The sequence below is a fragment of the Haliotis cracherodii genome, unplaced genomic scaffold (genome assembly GCF_022045235.1).
Source record: "Haliotis cracherodii isolate W230 unplaced genomic scaffold, xgHalCrac1.p SCAF_7, whole genome shotgun sequence".
Lineage (NCBI taxonomy): Eukaryota > Metazoa > Mollusca > Gastropoda > Lepetellida > Haliotidae > Haliotis > Haliotis cracherodii.
Genome location: NW_027266330.1, coordinates 22,230,727 through 22,250,431, shown reverse-complemented (window position 1 = coordinate 22,250,431; position 19,705 = coordinate 22,230,727). Strand labels below are relative to the sequence as shown.

At 38.6% G+C, this 19,705-nt stretch overlaps 2 protein-coding genes across 2 annotated transcripts; both read left to right on the top strand.

Annotated features, from left to right (window-relative positions):
• The first annotated feature begins 5,508 nt into the window (after positions 1-5,508).
• On the top strand, positions 5,509-6,673 carry LOC139448737 (uncharacterized). The gene has a single exon (XM_071230278.1). The coding sequence runs from the start codon at positions 5,509-5,511 to the stop codon at positions 6,640-6,642; it is 1,134 nt and encodes a 377-aa protein (XP_071086379.1). The 3' UTR covers positions 6,643-6,673.
• Positions 6,674-9,119: 2,446 nt separating this feature from the next.
• LOC139449107 (uncharacterized) lies at positions 9,120-18,531 on the top strand. The gene is made up of 7 exons (XM_071230591.1): positions 9,120-9,175; positions 11,736-11,815; positions 12,240-12,291; positions 12,593-12,713; positions 12,978-13,734; positions 13,948-14,078; positions 14,483-18,531. The coding sequence occupies exons 2-7, from the start codon at positions 11,736-11,738 to the stop codon at positions 17,488-17,490; spliced, it is 4,149 nt and encodes a 1,382-aa protein (XP_071086692.1). The 5' UTR covers positions 9,120-9,175; the 3' UTR covers positions 17,491-18,531.
• The last annotated feature ends 1,174 nt before the right edge of the window (positions 18,532-19,705 follow it).

The following is a 19,705-nucleotide window of genomic DNA, read 5'->3' as shown; positions in this document are numbered from 1 at the left end:
ACCTGACGTTGTGAGGTCATCACCTCGGGACAGGTGTTAGGTAATTACATTTCATACATGCATGAAATGAATAAGTTTATCATCATTTTACCTGTTAAAGTACATTTTAAGGGTAATCACAATGTCAGTTAGGACAGGCTAGATTAGGTCAATTCACGTTATTTTGATATATGCTCTTTTTATAATCAAAACATGCTGTAAATAACGCCAAGAGTGGTGATTTAGTACTGTGTAAAAAATGGCGAAATTTACGATGTACCTAATTTTCAGAGGTCATGTTCAGTACTTTTGCTTGGCCTTAAATGCCAGAGGATGATATCACAGAACAGCGAATTTCCCATCTTATTCAAAACTGTAAAGTGTAGTTGTGTGGGTGATGTATTTCCATATTCGACTTCAAAGTGAGGGTTGTAGAGGAGGGACATATATGTCCCTGTGGCACCCAGGGGGTTAATAAATGAAGCCAGAAAAGCAGTTTTCTAGCATTTCTGTGTGTACTTTAGTATCTTACCCGAAACGTCACATTCATGGTTATAAAGAGGTTGCATATGATAACGGTGTTAGTATCTAACCCGAAACGTTGCATTCTTTGTAATGAAGAGGTGGTATATCCATAGAACTATTGGTCATAATATCAGCTTCTAAATGCCACTTACAGAAGTCGGGGCTGTCGGGTAGCCTAGTAGTTAAGTGTTTATTTGTCACGCTGAAGACCTGTGTTCGATTCCTGACGTGTACAATGTGTGAAGCCTATCTCTGGGGGCTGTGATAATGCTGAAATATTGCTGGAATATTGCTAAAAGTGGCATAAAACTTAACTCACTCATTTAAATAAGTCATGGTACATTAAATAGAAGTGAGAAAATCCTTTCCAATTTACATTTGCTTGGTCTTAGAGTGAGTCCTGCTTCTTTCATCTTTTTGAAAACTGCCTTCATGTGTTTTAGAAAGTATTATATCATCTACATATATTAGTATGTAACGCCAATTAATTTCTTTATTGCATCTGAAATGGTTTGCAGAAATGCCATAGGGGCATTTTGGAGGCAAGAATGAAGCAGATTCCATTTGCCAAAAGCCACTATTACAATCAAGCACACCAAAGATATTGGCAGTGGTGGTAGAGGAAAAACAGATAGGTTTGGTAACTGCATTGAGGTGTCTATAATCTGTGGCAAAGCGGTAAGAGCTATAGAAAAGTGTGGTGTTGGCTTCAAACATTCCTTGCACCTGTCTGGAATATTATTTCCTATTGGGTGGTGTTTTGCTCATAAAAAGGGAATCTAATTGGTCTGGTGTCACCTTTTGTAATATAAGGCAAAAACTGGTCTTTGTGATTGTGAATACTTGGACTTTCAATATTTTTAAAATGCTCTTGGACACAAAAGCTCCACGACTTTCAGGGGTATTGTTATGCTGCATGGCTAGTCATGGCTTTGGCCTCACCAACGATGTGGACTTTGACGTATCGCCTGTCTCCCATCCATACAGTGTGCCTATAATGGACCATCACCCTGCTGACTGTCATTTGGCTACAGCCAAAACTCCTTGCAACCTGGTCATGCGTTGCTTCTTGGTGTATCATACCTATGGCCTGTTTCTTCAGTACCATTAATCTTAGCATGTTATTTGTCACTGTCCAACGGTTTGGGTGTGAATGACCAGTACATAGTTTATTATATATTCATATCTTTGTAGGCTGGCATGCAGCAAATGTAGCAAAAGTTTTACTTCAAACTTTTGTAACATGTGCATTACTCAGCAAACTGTTATGGTTGTGTTTGTTTGATTTTCAAACATTTTGTGACACTATTCGGGGTTAAGACCCAACGTTTCCAACTTTCAGTTTGGTACAGTTTCTTTTTTTCGTCAGTTTACAAAGTTATGCTACTCATGGCCATCATCCACAATCTTAGTTATTGAAAAGTACATTCCTCCAGTAGATGTTAGAATAAACATGTCAAGTTTATTGGGTTTTGTTACCCATGGTGTTGTAAAAAATGGTCTTACATTTAATTTGTTAAAAGTAAAGGACAATGGTAATTTGAAAATAGGGAAAGTCCCTAAGATGACGTTCCTATCATGGTTACCGGTGAGATAAAACCTTGTTTCTTGCCACAACTCCTTTTTAACATCATATTAAATACCTTAAAAGTGAGGAGGGTAACAGAGAGACTCGTCAATTATGCCACCTTATCTGAGTATGGATTCATTGTTGATAGTGTAAATGTATTTCGGATAAAAAGGCTTTAATACATATCTCAGTCTGATGTAGACTATGGGCGGTCTGCCAGAACAATCCCTCACAGTGTTTGACTCACAAGAGTATCGTTCGATCACAAGAAATTTGAGTTCTTGTTTGATTGTTTTTTTTGTTAGAAACGACATGAGATTTTCAGATATGTGACCTCATACGCCATTGTTTCTTTTTAAAAGCTATGGTTATATGATCAAGTGATTTGAAACAAGTTTCCATTGGGATAGAAATTCTGTCGCTCTTCTTATACAAAGGTACACCACGACGAACGAACGTTTACAGAGAATGACGGTAAATTACCTGCCATCTCCTCATACAGGACTTTTGTTGGACATGGTTTCTAAAGTGTATTTACAGCCGTTGTCAGATCATTTTTATGTATTGAATTATGTATAAGGTAATCGATTGAAACACTGTGCACACACGTGACAGCCTACACCAAGTTCGACGTAGTATATATTATTTACAGCCATTACCCGACCGTTGCGTGTTTTGATTTATGGATTAAGTAATTGCTTATTCAGCCATGCGCTTCATTGTGCAATTCTCCACATGCAGTGTTCATTCAAAACAACATAATTATCTTATTGAAGTTGTGAGTAAATCAATAGTAACTTCCTTTGTTCCCTTGTCATTATGTTAAGGTTTTGCCAGTAGCCAATGGTAACTGCATTTATAAGACAGACAAGAAAAGTTTTTTTTTGCAAATGCAATCAAATAACAATGCATCAATTGTCCCATGGGTTCCCCTCGCCTGCAGTGAACTGTGCTGCTTATTGCGAAGCTATATTTACCCGTTCAATATGGACGTTCCAAACAGGTGATAATTGCTTTTGGAATACCAAGGCATACAAGGTGGATACGGATGTTGGATACAATATTTCAAACTAGTGATATGTGTTATACGATATTATAATCGAGTTATTGATAAACACAGTAGACAGTCTTGCTTGACAACGGTATAAGGACCTACACTGAAACGTCTCCTTCACAGTATTAAATAAGTTGTTATCCATAAATTGTGTCTACTTTGTCATCCGTCAACTTCTAAGTAATGCCTATCAAACAATTTAAAACATATATATTTTTATATAAATTCAAAAATAACGTTCAGAGGTAATGAGTTAAATACTCCAGGTGCCAAAATTTGAATGAAATATAAAGTGGTCTGTTAAGATTGCATAATGCCGTCTACCCATATCTCTGTCATGTTATTCAACATGCTAGTTAATGCACATAGTTTATGTGTCATTCTTATACAATCGTAACATTACTGAATTGACTGTTTACCTAAGGCGGCCAGAAACTTCCTGTCTGCATTGTAATGTTATTAAAAACAACAGGAGTCCAAACACAACTCGGTTTAAATTACACCTCGATCGATATCACTTGTTGTCACGCAACATAAGGTACAGCATCTCAGGAGTGGTTGTCAGTAACCACGTCACAGAGTTGTCTTGCATTGCCATCTATGTTCTGAATGAAGTCTTTGCTGGTGAGTAATTTCTAGGCCGCATGTTTCACTGAATGACGAAACGTTACTGTATATTGTTGGGTGATAGAATGTTGTATTTTGTGACAGTTTGCAATAGCCAGGTTTATTACGACAGCTTGTAATTTGTAAATATTAGAAACAGACGAGTCATTGACAGCATGACGAACGATCTACTACAGTCGCGGTAAGATGACACACATTTAACTACATAATAATATGCCTGACGCACGGCATTAGGGCATACAATAATCATAAAAAATGGCTGCATCAAATTACAATTAATGCATGGCTTACTTTATACAAATCACTCGTAGCTTTTGAATTCACATACCCGTTTCATAATTGGGACCTTTTTAAACCAGGTTTGTGCATTCTTTACATGTCATGTAAGAATGTGTAGCCGTGCAGTGAATGATTCTTTATGAAAGGAACAACTTGACTGACGTACCATGACACTGTACATGTTGAGGATAAAAAAGAGTTGATATGTTGATACGTGGCAACACCCTGCTCATGCTGTGATAGACCAACACTGAAGTGATTAGATTTAAGAGACCCGCTTAGTAAGATGCCACTCTGATATACTGTTTGATAGGAAGGTAATTGGTGCGTTAATCTATTTTCGTCATACAGAAACATGTTTACATACTGTTTCCACTCTGTTGAATAAGTCCCCATGGTCCCTAGTATGGTGATCACCTTTCAGTGATTGACGATCTCTAGACCACTTTTACATTATGTTGTTAACGAATACTTCCTGCTTTATATATTCTCCACTAGTTTTAAATCTGTGTGTGTGATATTCTAGTTATTGTAATGTCCTTTGGCGACAGGTATTTTACAAGTAGGAATTTCTTTGTAATCAAATGTATGCTTTTATTTCGTCACGATATGGTTGTAATATTGCCGATGTGACGTTACATTTTAACTCACTCACTCACTCCACTCTGTTGCTTACATGGTGTGGATGACATATGTATGTATGTACTTCGTGCCTTGTCGTGGGCACGGGTGCCCCAGTCGTCTAAGGTGCCGCGATTCTCTGTGCAGAGTTGCATCCCTTGGGAACGCTTGAAACCTATGATTGTGGGTTCGAATCCCGGTTCGTCCCGATTAATGTTTCTAGGTTTTTCGTCACCATACCCTTGCTCGTGGGTTTCACCGAAGTGGTACACGTCTGAGACCTGTATCACTTCGGGCTTTCCTCACACATTAAGCTGACACGCCGCGATTTGACTGGAATACTGTAAATGGACATCCAATCTTTTTTTCACAGAGGAATGAATACTTTGGAAGTATGCAGACATTGTGGAGAGAAACTTGAATCCACTGAAAAGGATATCCATTTAGCTTGCACAGAGTATGTATGTTTTCTTTTAGATACATAGAAACCTCCATAACTTTCTGCCTGCTGTGTGGTTCGGGGTAGCATGGGTGACAATACTCAATGATTGCCATAAGAGCAAGTCGTTGGCAGGTTTAAACTCGAATATTTGCAGGCTGCCGTGACACAGTTGCAATATTCTATATTTACTATCACCCAGTATTTCTTTTGTGTGAGTTAATGGGCATCAGATGTGATATTCTATTGATGTAATTATTCCGGCCAATTTGTTGTAGCGCTTTGTTTGTTTGTTGTTTAACACAACAGTCAGCAATATTCCAGCTATGTAACGGCGGTCTGTAAATAATCGAATCTGGACCAGACAATCCAATGATTAACATCATGAGCATCGATCCACGAATTTGGGACACGATGACATGTAATAACCAAGTCAGCGGGCCTGACACACCCATACAATTTATGGGTATTCACGTCCGCTATCTGTATGGCATCGACAGGAACTTAACTGATCGAGAAAAAATCGAGAAAAAGAAGAAACGGAGTTTGAAGCTTTTCGAGCTCACAAGGCATATCTCAGCGCTAAGAAATTCTAATGGTGGCTACTTACTTGTTCACATTGTAGGCTTAACTCAAAATGAAAATTACATTGGTGCTTTTGACGAGTTTGCAGATGACACCCTTTACAAAATGATAGAAGATGGAAGAATGTTTGAAAGCGTGTATAAGAAAGCAAGGCTTTGCGAGGCTGAAGGATGCAATCAGTTCCATGATTTCATCAGTATTTTTGTTACAAAAGGCACAGAATTTTCAACAGCTGATTTTAAAACTAAAATATCTTTAGACTGGGAAATTATAAACCCTTTACCTATCACAATGAAAAGGTTTGTTGTCGAACAAAACAATTGGAATCCCATTCACCATGAAGAAATTGATTTCAAATTTAATGGTGACTTTGAAACGATTTCACAATTGCAAGAGAAACGTGATTTACAACTAAAGGGCTTCATTGAAAATAAACTTGGAGTTGACTGGAAGTCATTATCGGGCTATAACAAAGCCCGAACAGTTTGGGATGATTTTCGACTGAGGGAGTATGTCAGTGCCTTCACCAAGAACAAGCAGGGTGGATCCTTCCTGCTAGGAATTGGGGAAAAAGATAAGAGCAATGGTGTGTATAAGTCAAAAGATCTCATTGTACAAGGAGTGCCACTTGAGGACGAAAATGAGTTCAGAGGCTACCTCAAAGAACTTGTCCATGACGAGAGCCTGGTGTGTGACTTTAAGGGGCACACTGATCGTAAGTTGGACATAATGAACGTAAAATGCACCCTTGTACCCTCTGAATATGTGCAATCAAGTACTACACATGGTTCGCAAACCAGGCAGTACTACATTGTCGAGGTACTGGTTCGCCCAATCAAAGGAGTAGCATTTTATGACAAACATGGCCCTGTATCATGCCGAATCATCAACAACATTTGTACCCCTGTTGATGTGAAAACATGGTTCGAAAAGATTGCCATGCCCACACAAACATCGTTTTGATGACTAACACAACTTGACAAGTTTCATTGATATAAAGACACAAAATAAATTGACATACATGTACATGTGTTGTCATTTTCACAATATGAAATTTCTAAATATAAATATAATAATATCAATATAAATATTACCTGTTTGTTCATCAGACCACATAATTCAAAACCAAGTCTTTGTTTCAATAAGCAGCGATTGGTATTGTGTTTTTATTCCTCAGATTATGTAAACAACACCATGCATTACCTTTGACCTTACAACTAATACATCATTTGGTGTTAAAAAAAAAATTTCCCTTTGAATGCGCTTGTTTGTGATCATGTGTAAACCTGGGAAAAATGGGTTATGTAAGAATATGCAGTGGGTGATCTTGTGTATATGTGTCAGATGTGGTGTGTAAGTTGCGGTACTTGGTATTCCTAAGTGTGGTTGGGAATACGCAGGTAAATTAAGGGTATAGAAAGGGTAATCTTGTATATGGTTTGAGGTCGGTTTGAAGAGGTACATGTAAGGGTTTTAGTTGCTGAGTTGGGATTTGCACAAGATAATGAGTCAAAGTTATTGTGGTTTCCTGAAGGGTTATCTATGTCTTGGCTAAGACGATCAACATCGCACCTGTTTCGACTGATTACTTCCTTCCACCATGTTGACAACCAAGATAACAGCATGGTGTCCCATATTGCAGACACATATATCAAAATAACTCTGTCACATTGCCTTGGGCACTGTAAAAGTATGCTTAAGTATTGTGCGTAAACATTGATCATCATGTCTCTTTATTCTACATATACACCGGACCAGTGATGTTTCCATTTACAAATAGCTGCAATGTGAACTTAAGTACATGACTTAAGTACATTCACAAAATATAACTGACAAATACTGAATTTAGCATCGTATACACATGCCTCGACACTAAACAAACTGAATATTTTGCATCACTCGTCAATAATTCATTCTCTTGTTGATGCGCAGGATACAAATGTATGATTGCTTTTGTCGTTCCACAAGGATATCTAACTCGTTCGGAATCATGATCATTCTCTTGTACAATCTTGTAAACATCTTAAGCATATTTCATATTATTAATATTGCAAACTGTAATTTTAAAAGTCAATAAATATTGGACTCCCACTGGTCACACTGATTAATTCTGTAACATGATGCATACACGGTCAGTTTTAGAAATGAAACTCTTTGCATAAATTCGTACATCTTTGAGAGGCATTTAGAAACTTGACTAAGTAAAGATACCTCATATGGAGGAACACTTTTTTATTACAAATTAGGAGCGACGTTTGGGTTTATGTTCTAACACTGCTATCAAGCAATTGATTACAGACTATGGTTGCGGAACTTGTACAGATATAAGAACGTGTTCATCAAAGAGTCCAGTCAGTCATAATCGTTCTGTTTATACTACTGGTCTCACGTTATATCACCCTCGATGTCTACATAACATGCTTTCGCACGCTATTATCACCACACACCATCTACTCAAGTGTAAAAAAACTACCTCTTACATGTATATCTACTTCTCAACCATGTACGTCACTTGCTTGATAACGGTGTTAGAACCTACACACCGAAACGTCGCACCTAATTTTCAATAAAGAAGTAATGTTGTTAAACCATATAGCTTATCCTCACATGAATTCGCACTGTTGGGTTGGTAAATACTCATCAGTATAGAACAAGAAGCAGGTTCAAGATGCAACTATACAAAAAAGAAACAACTGACTTTCATGTACTCATGTACGAAACACAATTTGTTAAATTACCAACTCACTCCGAGGAAGTCCAAAATAAGGTATAGATGGTAATAACAGGCACACAGAACATCAACAGGTTGGTAATTATATAAATGGATATATTTTCTACACTTTCTTTCATACATATGTGAGACATCTAAACGCTATGCATAACACGTACTTACAAATTTCAGTAGTACATCAGTTTAATATTCTCACCGATGCACATTTTCAAATTTCATGTCCAAACACATGCTCTGTCTGATATCCCTCAACAGCAGTTATCGTCCTTGTCCAAAACTAAAAAACTAAACCGCAAAGCGCCACATAATCAACAGTGACTTTCCTTCGTCTCTTTGTATCATTTAAAATAGAGTTGTGATAAGGGACACCCGTTTGTCAGCTTGCTGTTCGTCTCTGTTCTCACATCAGTACACAAAGTACTGTTCAATAATCAGAGCCCAAACATACATTATGTGTCAATTTAGTATCAGATTGCTGAATGGATTACATACATATACATGTATTTGGTTGCATCGTATGTAGCCTGCATATCAGTTCAACGTGTGTGAAGCACTTTGCTACTGTCGTTTTACGTCGACGGATTTGAAACGGATAGACACTACGACACACTGCTGCTGTTATAATGTATCGTTGTCGCTGTGCAGCCTTGCGTTACATGTACGCGCTAAGGTACGCTGCACTAATAGCCGTCTTTCATAACACATGGAGAGTGCCCACAGAGGCACAAACATCGCCTCAACACATATACTGACCACATTCAGACAGTGAGTACCTATTCTCTTCCTCAGTCAAATCTCTTTTCATTGTGTGTATATTACAGAGTGTATATTTTAGCTACAGTCGTTGTACATGCACGTGTGGGGGTTATAAAATGTGCATTTCATATCAACGGATATCTCACAGTTTGTGCACGTCATTATGTGTAGATTTTCCCGCCTAGCTATTGGTGTTATGTGACATTAAGATTTTACAACAATGAGTCACAAGTGATGTTATTATCCCCCGCCAAGAAGCGGGGCAGGGATTATGGGAACGGTGTTCGTTCTCCCATCCTTCCATCCTTCCGTCTGTCCTTCCGTCCGCTTTTCAAAGGAACCGCATTTTCTATTTAAGTTAGGGAAAAGAAATATTACTGGCCATGTTCTTAAATGAGTTCGAAAAAGGGTGTCTTAAATTATTTTCTTACAGAGTTGTGGCCCTTGCTCCCAGCTTTTCAACATAATTCATACTGCGTGAAATGGGGACAGGTTTCCTCAGAAACTACTGAAATTTCATGAATGTGCTTATATTAGAGATACTTGTCTGTACTGATCTCGAAAATTGTTGCCAAAATTGTTTTTGTACAGAGTTATGGTCCTTGCTTCATGCTTTTCAACTTATTGTGTAGTGTCACAAATGTGGACAACGTTTCTCTGAAACTAATGACGTCGCATGAATAAAGCTTTGCATGCTCAGCTTCGTGAAATGGGATTATACATTATTATTCCCTGAGAAGGGGCCTTTTGTGAGTATTAATTTCACTTTTAATAAAACAAATTCTGATGAGATAAAGCTAGCCTAGTGCCTATCTCTTCTTAAGGATTTTTAGTACACTTAACAAACAATATTCTTAAGTGCCCCGACACGGGGGATAGTGATAACGCTGTTTTCTTGTTCTGAACGACGATCACCTTCCTTCTTCGCTTTCTCATTGTTGTATTGTGGGTACAGAGTGCAGTGCAAAAAGTCGAGATAGGATTTCGTTTAATATTAAAAGCTGGTAAGCGGGGCGAGTCATACAGATAGGATAACAAAGTGTGTGCAGTCGTCACAGGTGGGTGGAAATGAATAAGTGAAACGCAGTGGAACTTTGGGTATTTGCCAAGCGTAAAGTAGATACCAGGAAAGACAAACCGTCCTGAAGCCTTTGAAGGGGACACGGGTGGCCCAGTTGTCTAAGGCAGTTCGCTGTGCAGAGTTGCGTCCCCTGGACACGCCGGAAACCTATGATTGTGGGTTCGAAACCCGGGTCACCCTGATTTTCTAATTTTCTAGGTTTGTCAGCACCATACCCTGGCTCGTGGGTTTCACCGAAGTGGTAAACGTCTGAGACCTGCATCACTTCGGGCTTTCCTCCATAATTAAGCTGCCACGCCGTGATATAACTGGAATAATGTTAAAGGCGGCGTCAAACCAAACTCACTCACTCACTTTCCTGTTTATCTAATGGGCAACAAAGGGCCTGCTTGTTATTGGCCAATATCATGTTAAAGCTGAGATTCATTTTTGGTTTGTTTATTAGAACGTAACTTGGAAAAAAAAACGAAGGAAAGTGGACAGTGACAAGGATGATTTTAGTAGCCCTAACATCTGACAGGTTTATAAAGAAACAAATACAGTTTATGGCATCCATTCGATTGTTCATCATGATTCGAAATGTAACACACTATTTTCATGAAGGCTGTTTTGATCTAATCATTGTTAGAAATAATGATCACAAGATTTTCGATCCTCCAAGGGATCCGACTATGAACGCATCAAAGTCCTTGCCTCGTACACTGTTGCTACATCTAGAATACAGAAAGAGGAAAAATATTTACTGGTGGTTCAATATCTCAAAATTAAAGTATGTAAACTGTTCTTTTCACGTGACCTCCAAGTGATCAATAAACTTTATCTTTGTTTAGTTCCACTCTGTTTTTTAACTGGACAACTTTAATAAAAGGAACGCATTGGTACACAACACTTTTGAGATTGCCTATGAGTTCTGGCTTAATTCACATTGGATTGTCCAGGGATATTGTTTTCAGATAGGCTTGAAATTCTCCGATGAAGGAACTCTATGTTAGTATTCAAAACACGTCATTCCACGTTTCAAACGAACCAAGCACCATGGTTGACTCATAAGGCGGCAAGAGAATAAAGCATGTCTTGTCTTAACTGACTACTGACGTACAATTTGTTTGTTCGTTTGTTTGTTGTTCAACGCCGCACTCTGTAAATAATCGAGTCTGGACCAGACAATCCAGTGATTGACACGAGCATCGATCCATGCAGTTGCGATACAATGACATGCATCAACCAAGTCAGCGAGCCTGACCACCGTTTGTCGCCTCTTACGACAAGCATAGTCGCCTTTTACGGCAAGCATGGGTTGTTGAAGACCTATTCTACCCCGGATCTTCACAGGTACTGACATACAAACAAGGACATACTGTGTGCTTACAAAAGTCAAAACAGATCGTGTTATAGCTATGTATTGAAATTATTATCTTAATCTTTTTCAGGTCTCAAATGGTCATGGTAATACTAGATATATGTAACTCTTGATTATTTCATTTCCAGATGTCACTCCTTACAGGCGAAAAACTTAAACACATTGGTGAAAAACGTAAAGACGGAGAGGGGGAAATTGGACAAGTCAAGTATGAATCATTGTATACACATCTCTCTTATCATAATGGTGTCTATTTTAATCACAGGCGAATCTGTAAATGCTAAAGATGAATTGTAACGATGCTTTAAACAGCAGTGAAAAGAGCACGCAGAGGAGTGTCTGAAATGTTTTGAGCTTAACCACAAGGGATGTAAAATACATCCTGTGTCAATTTTCTTCATCTTTCACTTAAAACACGGTTGCGGTAATGCAGTTATGTTATGCTTAACTCAGTCACTAGTAGACATGACCTGCTGGAAATATATTTCCTTTTCTGCAAATCACAATGACAGCCTATATATTACATCGATGTAACCTGTCATCATCAGCATCATGATCATCATCAAAACATCAATATTGTCATGACATAGATTATGGTTTCCTATATTGGACCCTTATTTCTTCTTCTTCAGGACAAGAAAATTTGACACCCAAAACTTTGCATTGGCCCCAACTGAGCTTAAGGTAGGTTTTGATCCTTAGGATACTCTGATCAAAAATATCATTCATACCTTATAGTGTGCTTAATTATATCAGTTGTTTTACACATGTAGTTGCGGTGTTGTGGCCAGTTTTTAGTGTAACTGATGTTGTGAATGTGTAGTCTGTTGGTGACATCAATACTGGTCGTTACTGAAACACACTGATAAAGTTTATCAGGAGTTGTTATGAAAGCTTTGTTTGTGCCACATAAACATTTTCACAAATGTGTACACGTTACTGCACGCATGTATTGGTGTAAATGATTAATTGTACATGTTTTCAGACAAGAATCTTCCCGGACCAAAATCACAAATTCACCATTCAAACAAGAGACTTTTTTCTACCAACACTACAACAGATAGGAGACAGTATTCACGACATACAAGAGTTCTACTCCCCTCGAGGTATATTCTCTTTTTCTTCGAGGCATATAATTTAAAAAAAATGTTTTTGATTCATATTCTCCTGCAATCTCCGGATTGCAAAATGCACAGTAAGTTATCACCATATATGTATACATATATATTATATTATGAAGGCAATGTGGCATGTCCCTCGACACAGACACATAAATATAGAGCTAATGTATCTGATGTAGATGTCACATGTAAAGCCTTAGTCCTGAGGGTTATTGTAAAATGGTTATATTTTATTATTTATACTTACAGGTAAACTCAACGTTGTACCTAACATCCTACCTACCAATCTTAAAAGGATCACTGAGAAACTTCAACTGTTTCTTCAAAAAGGCAAATATCATGTCATGTCACAAAATAGTTTGCTAGAACCAACACTTCATCAAGGAACAGAGGGTTTCATCTTCATTGCACAGACCTTGTGTTTTCCCTTAAATATCCCATGCAGGGAATTACCATCTGATATTCACTGCGATATTGTCCTGATGTTACCTTCTCAACCAGCATTTGTACTGACTTTAGTGGATAAGGACACACCAGAAGCAAGGAAATACAACGTCAGTGTTGCTAGAGGGGTGACAACCTCCCTCAATAAGTTCATTGATGATGACTTTTCAGCAGTGTTTGGTGTTGTGTGCATGTCCCATCTAGACTCCCATGATACATTGCAGTCTCATTTAAAGACACTTGTAGAATCATGTAGCAAGTTTGTTACGCTTGACTCCCTTTATATGTCAGAAAGGAAATATTTTAAAGTTATCACTTCCTTTTGGGCTGTGGTTGCAAAGGTAGAGCCTGGAGATCAGTTTCCCGACACTGACGTGATTAATTTCTTAACAAGAGAACAGTGCACAGTGTTGGTAGAAAATATGAATTTCAACTATGTTTTTGTGTCAACCCTTCCAAAAAGTGGTGGGACTACTCTGATGTTGGAAGTGGCCAGAAGACTTCAGAATTTTCTACCAACTCATCTCATTGTCAAATCAGAGAATGACATTTTCAAACACAGGTTAGCAGATCATTTCTTTTTTTTTACAGTAATGTTAAAATGAACGTACAGTCTATGTAGCGAATTTGTCTTTGTACATGTGTGTGTGTGCGTGTGTGTGCGTGTGTGCGTGTGTGTGTGTGTGTGTGTGTGTGTGTGTGTGTGTGTGTGTGTGTGTGTGTGTGTGTGTGAGTATATTACTATTGGGCTCCTTATATCGTACATTTGTTTCAGAAAAGTATGTGAGAGTGTTACAACGACCTTGCATCCTGAATGTCCTGCCAATATGACAGTTGAATGGTGCGAAAAAGCAGCTGTCACAGAAACAATTAAAACCAACAAAATCACATGGACCTTCTGTTCAGGTATGTTTCAGAAATGTTTCACAATGCAACTCGAAAAAAAATATTTGCAGCACAATTGTACCAATAAATAAACATGCACTTCTGATTAGCAAAATCACAAATATAAAAGAAAGGTATCGTTTTGTAAACGATTTTTCCTTGCCGCATGACAACATATACACGTTCAGTCTTAAGAGAGTTTCAATTTGAAAGCTAATTTCACCAAAGACTACAGCGCGTTCTAGTACAGATAAAGCAGTAGCACCTGCATTTGTCACGGACAGTAGATTTTAAACCTGGGTATGTAAGGACGGTGTTATTTCTCTGATTTGCTTTCTCAAATATGTAACTTCAAATTCAGTCATTGCCTACATATACAAATGTCACATCTGGGGTTTCTTATGGTCACTTTCTATATACCACAGAGTTCATCAGACCACGAATTATGGATGACATACTTGTCCTCTTTGGAACACATCGCCATGTACTTCTTCTCGGATCAGCAGGTGAAGGAAAGACAGTCATAGGCATTCTTCTTCTGGAACACTACAGATCAAAAGGAATACGAGTAGTACATGCGACCAGTGCCGTGGAGATGGAAAGCGCTATTCAAAACTCTGAAGAAACGTTTATCCTTTGTGATGACGTGTTTGGGAGGTTCAGGTGCACATTTACGTTAACACCCGATTTGGAAAACATATTCAGTCGGCTCCAAACTAAGACAAACATTAAAACGTTATTCACTAGCAGATGTGATGTTTACGCAGACGCACTCTTGCGTTTAGGGAAGCTTCAGTCACATTTTGCAGGTTCCAGGGAAGTGAATCTTACCGAGAAAACTGTGACAAGTGAGAAGACTAAAATGTTAGACAGATACTTAGAAGCCACAAACAGGCATATTTCTGATGAAGAAAAACACAGCATAATCTGGAAGCGAAATATTCATGGATTTGCACACTCATGTCAGTTGTTCGTCACTTTAGGAAAGGAGAACACAAACGCCGAACAGTTCTTTGACAATCCGTTGTTTTTTGCTGGAGAAAGTATTCAACATCTTTTGAAGAATTCGACCATGAAGTGCCTCCTCTATCTCTTAACAGCATTCAAAGGCACACTTGATTTGAAAGATCCTTCCAGTGATTCAAATGAAAAACGGCGGATGGTAATGAGTCAATTCAGCTTGAGGGAAACATCTATGTCTGAGGTTTTCACCGCTGCTGCAGAGGATCCATACCTGTTTACAACAGAAGGTTGTGTAAAGTTTTCTCATCCATCCTTTCTTGAAGTATCATCAAACATCATAGCAGCATCTGACACTGAGTTCATCATAAAGTATGGACCCCTTGAACTATTTGAAAAGGCAAGAAATATGAGAGAAGAAAAATACAGCATCAGTATTTCTGAAGACAGTCATTTCATTATACTAGCAGAACGGTTTTCACAGGAAATAAAACTTGGTTTATTTGAAAGCTGCTGCCCACATCAACTGCTACGAATTCAAAGCTTTGTTGATCAAGTTATGTGTCGACTCCCAACATCCACAGATGACTTAGCTGTCGAGAAACTATTGTACTGGGCATCTAGCAATGGTTCAGATGTGATGATGAAAGCGTTGTTGCAGAAGTACCCAATGACACGGGAAATGTATCACCATGCAGTTGTGGGCTGCAGCAGATGGGGCAATCATTCTGCACTGGAGTTCATTGTTACCAGTTTGAAACTGACTTCACGGGACATTGGGGAAATCACTGAAGAAGGGTTGCCATGCCTAATTATAGCAGCCAATCAGAATCACATTGAAGTGTGTAAAGTTCTGATCAAACACCAAGTGGATGTATACACCCCAGATCCACGCATGGGGGCAAATGCACTTCATTGGGCTGCTGCAGCTGGTCACCTTGCAGTTGTGAATCTGCTGTCAAACCACATATCAATTGAACGTGAAAGCAATGGGGGAGTTACGCCTTTGTTTGTGGCTGCAGAAAATGGGCACATGAAAGTGTTTAAACTTTTGCTTGAGAAGGGTGCTGCTATGAATAAACAAATTAAAAGCAGAATTGTGTCATTAACAAATCCCAGAAACGAAGGTCGTGCATTGGTTAAGCAGCTTAATGTATCAGATGAAGGTTTTACTCCTCTTCATGTGGCAAGTTATGAAGGAAATTATGACATTGTAAACCTTCTGATAACTGAAGGAGCTGACGTCAACTTGAAGGCTGAATTGGGACCTCCTGTAGCTTTTGCTGCAAAAGCAAATGAATTGTGTATCTTTCAGCTGTTCCTAAATGATGTGAGAGTAGATTTCAGTGACGTTATCACTGCAGCATATGAATATGGCCGTACTGAAATGCTGAAAGAGGTTGTTCTCCATAAACGGTCAGAAACTAATGCTATTATAATAGCAACATTGCAGGGAGAGCTGGAAACTGTGAAGCAATTGCTTGAGGACAATGAGAAAAGTTTAACCTCAAATGTCGAAGGATATACACTTCTCCATCTAGCAGCAATTTTAAACCATGAAGACATTGTGGACGAGCTCCTACAAAGAAGGATCGAAGTGAACAAATCTTCTGAAGGCGGATTCACAGCCTTACATGGGTCATCTATTACTGGCGCCTCTTCAGTCGTTGAAAAGCTCATCAGTAGGGGGGCAGATGTTGACCAGCTTGCGAATGGTTTCAGTCCTCTTCACTTTGCATCAATGTATGGACAGGCAAATGTAGCAAGGGTTTTGATACAACATCAAGCAGATATCAAGATGAAAGGTTATCATCAGTGGAGCCCACTTCATGTGGCAAGTATCCACAACCAACCCGACATTGTGCTGCTTTTACTGAAACACAATGCCAACGTAGAAGCTTTATCAGAAGATCTCTCAACACCCCTTCTATTTGCTTCATATCTGAACAATATGAAGATAGTAGATATATTGTTAGCTCATGGAGCTGACTTACATCCAAGAGGCATGTCATATCACCCTCTTCTAGGTGTTGCTCTCCTGGGGCATCCTGAGGCTGCGAACAATTTATTTCAGAGAGGTGCAAGGGTAAATCATGTAAGTGCAGTTGGAGTAAGCGCCTTACATGGAGCTGCCTACATGGGGGCAATGGATGTCCTAAAATGTCTTCTTGAGAATCATGCAAATCCAAACCTGAAACTGTTTGAAGGGATATCACCAAAGCAGAAATCTATCATAACGAAGCATGTGGAGAAATGGTGCAAAAGCACACCTGGGAAGGATATCAATTTGAGAAGATATGATGGTGGATCTGCGCTCCATGTGGCTGTCGATATGGGTTACACCGACATGGTGCGGCTTTTGTTGAATTCAGACGCTGATCGCAATCTCAGGAACTTGAACAATGAAACTGCTGTGGATATTGCGAGAGAGAAGGAGTTCAGTGACATTGTGAGACTCTTAGAATCGTCCTAGACTAACTGTGACTGCCATCAAATGAATAATGGATAAAGCAACGTTAGCACTGGCCACTTGAGCATAAAGCGGTCATGATGTTTAACTTTATGACTTGGTGTTATGCCAATTGTACTGTGGAGAATATTATAAACTCTTATCCTGTAAATTGATAACTATCTTTCTATTTCCCAAAACGTTGTAATTTTAAACTTCTCTTTCAATTGTGAAACATCAGGTCATTTAAAGCATTTCAAGGTGTATGAATGATGTCACCACTGTAGATAATCATACGTACTTACGGCTGTGTACGTTGACACTATCATGTTAAGATACTTTTAATCTTATCATATGTAGTAGATTTCTGTAAATGTGGTATTATGTTTGTATGACACCACGTTTATATGTATACGTCGTCGTAGTTTTCCTTACATAGCATGCATGCTTAAATAGCATGTTATGTATTTTTATTATGTCCAATATTTGACACTGTAATAAACTATATGTTATTTTAATTTACCCATGTAAGACACGAGGGGGGCAGGTAAATAAGGTGGTGTTTGCTTGGAGATTAGATGTATGTGTTCTTAACACAATGTTGGAGTTTTGATTTGATCAGTTAACTGGATACTACATAATTATTATGCATATTCGTGAGTGAGTGAGTGAGTTGGGTTTAACGCCGCTTTTAACAGTGTTCCAGTCATATCGTGGCGTGTCAGCTTAATGTGTGAGGGAAGCGCGAAGTGATGCAGGTCTCAGACGTTTACTAGGTGCTGACGAACCTAGACACATAATCGGGTCAAACCGGATTCGAACCCACAATCATAGGTTTCTGGCGTGTCCAAGGGACGCAACTCTGCAAAGCGAATCGCGGCGACTTGGCCACCCGTGCCCCCTTATTTACATATCCTGTGTCACAGGCCACGTTGCCTCTTGAACGCTGCTGCTAACTGTTGATTTCACTGTTAGTCACAGTATCATGTATGAGTAGTGAGTGTGTGATAAGCGCATGTTAATTAGTGTATTATATTTATTATTAGTGCCATATGTGGAATAATAAACGGACATCATATTTCTTGTTATTTTCATTTTATTTTATTTTCCTTCTTTGTATTATGTTATTTCAAATTATATGGAGAAGTGTTTCTATAAACAGTGATTTGGTTGTTTGCTAATCCCGTCCATACTGTACACTACTCACGCATGACCGTGTGATATGGAGAATGAATATTTGAGTTAGGCGTGGCATTGTTGACCAAGGAGAGGTAGGTCCAAGAATCGGCCACAGTTTTATACCCACTACAGTTCGTGCATTTTCGAAATGGGTGCATGATACCCATACTCATTGAAATGATTTGTTTTTTTGCGGTTCGTTTTTTATGTTGCGGTTTTACTCGGGGCTTCAAAAATGCAACCAAAAATATTGATAACACTATCAGGCTTCACTACATGCTAAAACTCGTATCAATTTATGGTTCCGCGTTTGTTCTCTATTTGCTTAAAACCACTTGCGTTTCTTTTGCGTGTGAGTATATGTAAACTTAAAACATATGATGTGTATGACACTTTGTAGCAGTTAAAGAGTACCCTAATCAGACAATGTATCAGTTCAGCAGTGAAAAAAGGCACAGGCCATATATCATAGCCTCCAGCCATATATCATAGCCTCCATTTATACTCAAGACATGTCTTCAATAATCACATTTTTTTTGCACAATGCTGTTAATACTCATACGTGTAGCTCTTGAACAAAAAAGTAAAGCACACGAATGTAAACCACATGAAATATGAAAAACATCGTGTGTTACAGTAATCTGGACCATAAGGTGTGTTGCGACTATTGACTATCTACCATAAATGCGATCAAACTCTAAATATGTTGCTATAGTTGCATGCGGCAGCTGCGATAAGGAAAAAAACAAGGTCGATATGCCGACCACGACAACCATACTAGTATACCAGTATAGTATATATAAAGCTAGTTATTTGTTGCTTACCGCTGCACTCAGCAACATCCAAGCTATATGAATACACAATGCCATTTAGAAAGTGTTCAAAATTAATGTAACAAATGTTATATTTAGGATAACACGTTCTTAGTAAAGTACAGATTCTCGTACGTTTTGGGGGGTTGAGTCCCGCTTTCGGTCATGAGAGCCGTGCCAATTTACACTTGTCAGAGGGGTACTCAAAGTACGTGGTCTAGACTACAGTTGTCGGACTTCCATTTTTG